We start from the raw sequence: 9,849 nt of genomic DNA, 5'->3' as shown, positions 1-9,849 counted from the left end.
ACATTTTTCATGGCATGCATAGGTAAATTTATAAATATACATGGATATATTTATAAATGGATATATTTTTATATATTTTTATATACAAAGCGCATATCTAATTACAATTATGTTGTTATTACATTGTTTATACTTTACACAAAACATGTCGACAATAATAAAGAAGTATGTCTACTGTATAAGAGCATCTTAAAATAGTATGCGTATTTTACGATACAAATAGCTCAAAAATATATCTTTGAATGTTGCACATTTATAATAAATATAAAAAATATGCAATGTATCTGACGTGACGTCTACATTTGCTTGCTTGCATGCACATCTCAGAGTAGAACTTTGTACCTGAATGGAAAGGTTCTGTAGATTTATAATCAGAAAAACGTATTCTTAAATTGATAAGAGAGATACAGAATAACAATGGTGAATTATTACTTTTGCGAGAGGATAGTAATACACAGGATGTTAACTTGTAGTCACTTTCTCACGTCGAATTTACCCTATTTTGAATTGCTCGTTTTCATCATCAAGTACCAAACATTGTTCGCGGTTATTTGAACATCGTCAACGGACTCGAGATACCTTGAAGAGAGAACCTCGAGACATCTTGCCCTACGCCCACCTCGTCGTCTTTTTTCGCATATTTATTCAATATTCGTCAATTACATACTATTTTCATTGCTCGCTGATATTTATATTGCAAAATTATCAAGATGGTAAGAGATTTTTCTGTTTAATTTGACGCACGGTACCTGCACACATGTTTCGTGTCATCATATAGTCACACCTCTCCTTGTATATTAATTTTTTATTATTATTATTTAATTAATAGATACAGTATTTACAAAAAAGCTTAAAGCGAACTTTTATATACGATTTGGCAAAAATATAGCATTATACTTTCATAGCATATATCAGAAATTAATCATAAGCTGAAATTATATTTCAAGGGCGTTGTATTTATGTTAAGACTTCAAGATTTGTTATTTTAAGATTTACAATTCAATGATAAGCTTTACATAAGTGAAACTTCAGGAAGATAAATTATTATTTTAATTTTATTAGACAGACTATGTGTGTGCATATGTTGCTCCAACTACCAAAGGATTGATCTAACTTGTATTATATAGTTATATAATACAAGTAATTGTGCTGCTGGTAGGAAGTTAAGCGAATCAGATGATAAACACGACCAATAATGTAAATCAACTTCACAATCGCCTCATTGTACAAAATTTCGAGCTAATTTCACACAAACAGGAGATTAGAAGAACATTAAAGTTTTATGCTTAAGGAGTTAGGGTAATTAATTCGCCACATACAATCTTCGAAAATAACTACATTAGAACTGTTTCAACCGATCCTCTTCTATTGTGCACGTTGGAAAAAATCGTATAAAAAGAACTAAATTCGAGATTGCACGAATATTGTTGTATAGATCGCAATACAGCCAACTTTAATGAAAATCGAATCAGGTTGTTAACACAGACGCGGGGATTTGAGCGAAGGAATACATAATCAACGGTGAAAGATTGACGTTGAAAGTAAAACGCAGCGCGAAACATAACTTTACGTGACGTAAAATTAGCGGAAAGCAACCGCAGTCGTTTTACGCGACACAGATACATGTTCCTTCGACTAACGAGAGATAGCTGACAGATCAAAGAACGATCCATCTGCAACGAGTAATTATAATGCAACGCAAGTAATTACAGCTGCGGTGGAAGGTCAAGTGAATCAGGCGATAAAAACGACCAATAATGCGGCGAGTCAGCTTCACGGTCGCCTGAATTGAATTGAATTTCCATCTTGTTTGACGCAAATGAGAGAGTATCGAGGAACACCGGAGCCTTTTGCTACAGGGATTAGTAGAGCGGTCACCTCGCTATGTACAATCCCGAAATTGAATCCGTTTAACTCGATTCCACTGTTGTTTCCGAGACTACTACTCTCTTTTTTCCGCTGTAAAACTTTTCGCTGGTCGAACAACGTCGCTCTGCCCGAGCACGCAACCGCCGCAGTACGCGTCGCGCACACATCGGGAAATTGTTTCCACGTCATTCTCGCCCGACAAACTCGCGTTAGTCGACGTGCAGCGGCGGCGTTCGCGCTCATTTTTATGATCTCTCGTTCTCAGAGGATCGCTCTCTCGCACGACGCCAATCATGCGACGACGTCAATATCCGGTGCTAAAAGCGCACTCAACTTTATGAATTCTAGATCCTTAAACGATCGCAATTAAACTCCCTCGTCGATGGCCGGGTGTTTTCCCTCCTTCCCCCCCCGTCCCTCTCACTGCCACTCTCTCTCTCTCTTTTTTCTTTCCTTCCTCTTTTCGGATCACCGCGCGAGCGACCTTGGGCGCAGCGCCCGTGCTAAATCAGAATCACCCCGCTGCTGCTCCCGTACGAGCAGCACGGCTCCCCACTACACTCCCGACTGGTTCATTAACAATTACATGGATACCCATGGCACAGGTGGCACGATATATAAAGTCACGAGAATCGGCGTGGCCAGCTATTAGTTCGGCTCGTTCCAGCGACCGGTCGAGGTCCGCGCGCGCGCGAGAGCAAACTTGTTCGATCCCTACACGTCGGTATCTCCTGACAATCGTAAATCGGCCGATTTAATCGCACCAACACGTGCCGGAGTGAACGACTTGGAGTCGCTCGTACGGAACGTACGTTTCGATCAGCCTCCACCAGCTCGCTCCGACGTCTCTTCCTCGTTCTCGTCGTCGTCGTCGTCGTCATAGCGACTTGAAGGAGACCAACCACGAACAGATCTCGATTGCTACTATCGCCACCAGCTCGGGTCCTGGCAAAGCCACTCGCGCCTACATCCTTACGAACGCTGCTTCTGGAACTCGTGGAAATCTCCATTACGATGCTGTCTGTCGAGAGGAACGTCGGCCTCATCCTGATGGCTGTCACGTGTCTCTTGACGGAGCACTGCGCGGCGTCGTGCCTTGGGAAAACTATGCTGAGTGAGTACGATGTTCGAATGATCTTCTGGAATTGTCAAAATGCTTTAGGTAGCGACAAAGTAGCGCTTAATTGGCGAAGAGGATGTATGTAACAACTTGATGTCTGCTTCTGTCGTTCGAGGTGACTCGCTGAATTTCAATGGTATGTGTTCACAATTTGTTCACAACTTCTCGATAACTCAATGACTGAACTTCGAATTCAAGTTGACGTTGTGAAATTTCAAGTTAAAAAGTCGATGTGAATTCCTAACATTAACTTTTCACAAGTTAGGAAGTAGGATTATAAACCGTCGAATTTGTTTCAACAAGATCTATTGGTACACGAATAAAAAGTATACATTATCCAAAAACACAAGTACATATACTGAAATGCAAAATGTAGAACGATTTTTGGAAATGTCATGAACCTGAAATTCGAATAAATCCGTGATAATCTACAACAATCTCTCAAATATATATCTCTTTCCCGAAGTATTAAAAACATTAAATTCTCACGAGAAGTTATACTATCGGTACAATGAAATAATATATTAAAAATAATTGTTATTTGTTTTATTTATCATATATTAAAAAAATATATGTTATATATTTATTTATTAGTATAGTTATATGTTTCTTTTTATATATACGTGTGTGTGTGTGTGTATAAAGGAATGTGTGCACGTGTAAAGGAACATATAACTATATCAATAAATAAATATATAAGATATATATACAGGATGTTCAGGATTTTTTGAAAATGAAAAATCGTGAAGATTAATCAGATTAAACCGAGAAGAAAAGTCAAGTACCATTTTGCAAAAATCGTAATATTGACCATATCTAGAAGCTTTGATAACTTGAAAATTTGGGTATTTATTTGCAAAATAGTAAAGGACCTTTTGTTCAGACTTAATTATATGACGACTAGTATGTCTAGCGACAGATATGAATATATTGAACTTTGAATCCTGAATCTTGAGCCTATCATTAAGCACAATAGCCATCATATAATTGCAGATTAGGTTAACCTGAACAAAAAAGTTCTTTACCATTTTGCAATTAAGTACCCAAATTTTCTAGTACCCAACTTACCAATTAAAGGAGCTTCTAGATGTGGTCATTTTCAATCATTAATAACTTAATAATTATTGCTATTCTTGCAAAATGGTACTTGACCTTTCTTCTAAGTTTAATCTGACTATTCTTCACAATTTTTCCAAAAGATCCCGAACACTCTGTATATATTCATTTATTATATTGTTATTATTTCGCAAAAGCTGCATTTTTTTATACGCGCAATATCTAACAGAATATCGAACAGAATACTAAAAATACAAGATCTCAATTTTGAGGCAGAAGCCATAAATATTAATGTAAATATAAATTTGATCAAGCAAGATAAAGATGAGTGATACGACAAACGATGACGATCGTTCCGCTGGGGAAAAAATGTCTCCGGGTATCAACCGAGATGACGTTGGCTAAAAAAACGGCGGAAATTTCACACGGGATATTCGGCATAATTTATTCACAAATACACGAGACGTGCGTTTGACACGTGTTACGGCAAATTTTACATGTTATTAGCGACGATGACGAACGAACGGAGCCGCGAATGCGACGATGACGAGGTCGAGCCTCATATAATTCGGCACTCATCGCCGAAGTCGCGGGAGGACCTTTTGAACGCATAGTCGCATGATTCACTGTCATCGCTTTAATCGATTCCCGATTTGAAGTTCACGTCCACTCGCGATAATTCCGTTCGCGATATTACCATCTAAAAGTGGTCCCGCACCGTAGGAATAGGAGGGGAAGAAAGGGAAAGAGAAGGAGGGAGAGAGAGAGAGAGAGAGAGAGAGAGAATGCAGGAGAAGGAGCGCAGGTAGAGTCGTCGTCCACTTTATCCGACTTTGTGTCGTTGGCCGATTCTTCGTACTCGACTCGTTTCGCGGGCCATCTCTCCATCTCTTTCTTTCTCTCGCAAGTTCAGATAATCCGGAGCGAGAGAAGTTCGACACGGCGCTCCTCTGGCTCGTCCATCAGCCTCCAGACGACATTCATCAGATAAGAACGCGGCGGGGTATGAATCGCACCGTGTGGATTAATTTTTCCCACCGCATCGCGCCACGACTTTACATCGCGAGCCTCGGTAAAGATATGGTTCAACGATTTATAATTAATGAGAGACGCAGGAGGACGATATTCGAGAGAAGGTAGAGAGGAGGAGAAGAAAGAGAAGAAGGAGAGAAAAAATTGTGGACGAAGGTCTGGACTTGCGCTCGTACTTTGTGCGACATTTTGTTAGTGCCTCGCCTTGAGACGCGATCGCCATCGCTTGATATTGCGCGAGCGCGGGCGAATATAAATCGTGAAGACGATCTCATGACCCTTTGCCCTCCCGCGCCGAGTCCACCTAAACATCGCGTTTCGTTCCAGTCAGTGTAAATCGACCTTTTTATTTATTAATACCACTTTAATTTATTGATGGTTCGTATAATATATACTCCCGTATAAGTGAATATCCACAAGTGATGTAGTATTTCAAAATAAAGTCTGTTCAAATATTAATTCCAGAGGCTAAGAGGCTATAAAGCTTTTCAATGATTGAATCAATCACGGAGGAATCTCTTGGCCCTTCGGGGTCTTACGTCGAGGTTAGTTCAACATCGCGTTTCGTTCCAGTCGACTCTGTAAATTAACTTTTTACTTATTGATAATATTACAATTTATTGATGGTAATAATCTCTATATAAATATTAAAGATAAAGTGATAAAGTATTTCAGAGTGAGACCATTGAAAAATCTATTTAAAGACCTATCTAAAAGGCTATAAAACTTTTAAGGGATCGAATCAATCATGAAGGATCCTTTGAGGCCGTCTGTCGAGTTCACTTTCACACATTAAGTTTCCTTTTAGGCGATTTTATAAACCAACCTCTCATTTATTAATAGTATACTATGTATAAATATTAGAGATACTTGTACAAATAATCAATTATTTAAAAATGGAGCATATTTGAAAGAAAGTTTTTGCAAAGTTTTTTAATCAGTGACATAATAAGTTGAAAACTAATAAATTCGCAAACAATAGACTGAGAAAACACTAATAAAATATAACATTTATATACTATCCAGCTAAAGCAGAAACTGATAAGGATAAAACTTTTGGAAATACTTAATTATTTATGGATATTTCTAATATACAGGGTATCCAGAATCTTTTGAAAATGAAAAACCATGAAGATTAACCAGATCAAACTGAGAAGAAAAGAAATATTTTGCAAAAATCGCTGTAGTTATTAAGTTATTAATTATTGAAAATGACTACATATAGAAGCTCCTTTAATTGGTGACTTGAGTACTGGAAAATTTGGGTACTTAATTGCGAAATGGTAAAGGACTTTTTTGTTCAAAATAACCTAATTTGTATGACTATGTCGCTAGGCTATTGTGCCTAGCGACAAGTTCAGGGTTCAAAGTAAAAATGTGCGAACTATTCGAATCCGAATCCCTATGATTCAAATTCGAATAATTCGAATAGGAATTAAATACATTATCGTTTGCATGCATCAGCTACAAAACGGGCCATCTGGTTCTGTATGTTTGAACCCTTAACTTGTAATTAACTTAACTAATAATTAATAACTTAATTATAAATTACTTTAAATATTTAAATATATATTTTAATTTAAGATAATATTACATTATCAATATTCTCTTTCATATTAAAATCTTTCATCATTATTTCCATGTTTAATAGTCATGTTAAATTTTTTAATGATTCGATTCGATTTCATTCGATTCGATTCGAATTCGAATTTAAAAAATGAGATTCCATTCGACATAAAAATTCTTAATTCGCACATCTCTAGTTTAAAGTTCAATATATTCATTCTAACATCCATATCTAACACTAGACACAATAGCCGTCATAATAATAAATAATTGTAGACTAGGTCATTTTGAATAAAAAAGTTCTTTACCATTTTGCAAATAAGTACCCAAACTTTCAAGTTATTGTACAGAATATTATTTTATTTTAGTAACAAACCGATAGTTAATGTTTTATATCTATGTACTAGTTGCGCCACACTCTCATGTGTGTAACTTTCATTCTATAAGTTTACTATACTGATATCTATTAGAGTTGGCAGCATTGTATTGAATCAGTCTGTCGAAGGATATAATAGAAGGATGTTGATCACCTTATATAAATTCCATTAATAAACCTATTTAACCACACTAACAGAACGTTTAACCCTACAGTTATCGATTAAAGGAGTCTCTAGATGTGGTCATTTTCAATCATTATTAATTTAATAACTATTGCGATTTTTACAAAGTGGTACATGATTTTTCTTCTTAGTTAATCGAATTAATCTTCGCAAGTTTTCGTTTTCAAAAAATCCCAAACCCCCTGTATACGTAATATAGTAAGATGTAATACTGAACATGTGTCGTTGCATTAGGTAAATATTAAAATGTTTAAATAAACGCAAACTACACTATATTGTCACGAAATGAATGAATTTCTACGAATCGGTTAGAAAGATAAATCAAAAACAATTTGAATCACAAAAAGTTGACTGACGAACGAAAATTTCGGCGAATTTCGAAACTCGCTTAAATTGTATATATATAAAAAAACGAACATCAACCTTGTACCATCGAAACTATAAAGATGGATATATACATCTTTTTCGATATGGTATAAAACGCGCCCGACATCCAATGAAAAAACTTATCTTCTGTGGGAATTTCTGAAGAACAAATTCTGTTCAAAAAAAAGTTCTTCCATTGAATAACGTTCGATGTCAATCTTTATGGCCGCGATTGTACATAAATTTGTAAATTTAATTATCGACTAATATCTTTGTAAGAAATTAATTTTTTTAGTTTATTTTGATTAATTTATTTATAATTAATTTATTTTGATTAATTTTTTATTACTGACTATATAATATCTTTAGAAAATATTAATTTTTTATTTATATTATCGACTAATATATTTTCGTAAGATATTAATTCTTTGATCATTAACTTATATCTTTATAGGGTATTAATTCTTTGATTTGTATCATTGATTAATACCTTTATAAGACAATAATCTGACTGACAAAATGAAATCACGCATACCTGGCAGCGACCATCGAAGTGTTAACATGTTGACCGCCATGACGGTCACGAATGACTGACGCTGTAATATTGCCACGTCTCATTAATTTCCGTATAAAGTGTAGCCAACTGTAAAAAAACAAATAAAACATAAAACCAATAAAGAGCAGATGAAACGGGCGCATTTAACGAATTTTGAACAATGAAATAATCCATCGCAACTCGGAGATCATTGTGATAACAAACGTGTCGACGGGAATTAACTGCTTCACGAAGATCTGCCAAACAGCCGAACGACAAAGACCATGAATCATTAAACTAGATCTAATGCTTTCATCCGCGCGGCTTCTCGAGGCTTTACCGTGCTATTCATCCCGTTATCCGTCATCTCAAGAAATTCTTAAGGAAATTAAATATCCGTTATACTCCGAGATGTATTATCCTTTATGGAAGGTAGTGCGTAACGCTACAATATGACGGATTCGCGTAGTGAACTGTAAAATTAATATATGGCTATGTAAAAAAACTAATACTCGCTGGGCGAACTTTATTCTCACCGAGAAAGAAGAAAGACAAAAGGAAGGAGAAGAGAAAAAAGAGAGAAAGAGAGGGAGAGAGAGAGAGAGAGAGAAGAAGAGAGAGAGGGAGGGAAAGAGGTCTCTCCTGTAAAAGCGGTTGCCGGGTTGAATGGAGCGGTCTAAGCAGGAATGGTCGATCGAGGACTATTTATTTAGCGCAGCCACGAGTCCTTTCCCACGAAATTCATTTAACTGCGAGCTACAATAGAATGGAGTTAGCAGGTGTCGGCCGAATTGCATCGTTACGTTGCTCGGCGCCAAGCCCATCTCATTTCCGGCGCAAAAAGAAACTGACGTTTCCAGTCATAGTGGGGACGGCCGTCAGCCGAGCGCGGACGTCGCTCTCGAGAGTTTGTTTCGTCCCTTCAATAGACGCCAAACGAACGGACAAATGAACGAATGGACGGACGGACAAGCGAGCGAGAGGACCGACGAACGAGCGCGGCTGATACACGGCAGCGTGTCGAATAACGATTAATTGGCGCGCTCCGGCGAAAAAGAAACTTCTTTGTCGCCTCGCGTTCGCGCGCTCCCGTTCACTAGCTGGTTTTAATGATCCGCTCATTAGCCGGCACGTTGCAAACGACGCGCGACGTGGATGACGCTTCTGCGTCTAAAGGATCGTCGTGCTGCCGCCATGGAGCGTTAAATCCGAAAAGTCTTCCGGAAGCCCGAGATCTTCGGGCTCTTTTCATGTTGAATAAAGTTTATATTAAATAAAGTGGTTTCCTCCGCCGCTTTCTTAAACGTAGCCGCTGCATAAAGGAGGAATTACATTTTTATTGTAACTCTCTTCCCCTTGATCTCGTATTGCGCGCCTATTTCGCACACACACGTATACGCGCTCTCTCTCTCTCTCTCTCTCTTTCTCTCTCTCTCTCTCTCTCTCCCCCCCTCTTTCTCTCTCTCTCTCTCCCCCTTTCTCTGAAAACTGAAAGATCCATGGTGCTTTTTAGATCTTGTGCAGAATATATATCTAAACTCTATCGACAAACTTACACAAAGTTACATAAAGCACAGATTCTAAAGGACAGAGTCAGAAAATAAGTAAAAAAGGTCCTAGTAAACGTGTATCCGCAGAAATTTTGTATCGCGATAAGCGGGTTAAGAATGTTAATACAATGTTTTTACCTGTTTTTGAAGATAATGTTTATCATTTTTTTATAATTTCTGAATATTTATCGAAGA

General features: G+C 37.3%; 1 protein-coding gene across 1 annotated transcript in view; it reads left to right on the top strand.

Annotated features, from left to right (window-relative positions):
• Positions 1 to 2,434: 2,434 nt before the first annotated feature.
• LOC105188672 (venom allergen 5) overlaps positions 2,435 to 9,849 on the top strand; it is a 60,705-nt gene continuing 53,290 nt past the window's right edge. The window contains exon 1 of the mRNA XM_011150256.3: positions 2,435 to 2,983. Within this exon, the coding sequence (XP_011148558.1) occupies positions 2,884 to 2,983 (100 nt within the window). The 5' untranslated portion in view covers positions 2,435 to 2,883. The remainder of the gene's footprint in view (positions 2,984 to 9,849) is intronic.

Source organism: Harpegnathos saltator, unplaced genomic scaffold (assembly GCF_003227715.2).
Source record: "Harpegnathos saltator strain DR-91 unplaced genomic scaffold, Hsal_v8.6 scaffold846, whole genome shotgun sequence".
Lineage (NCBI taxonomy): Eukaryota > Metazoa > Arthropoda > Insecta > Hymenoptera > Formicidae > Harpegnathos > Harpegnathos saltator.
This window is presented reverse-complemented; position numbering and strand designations above follow the sequence as displayed.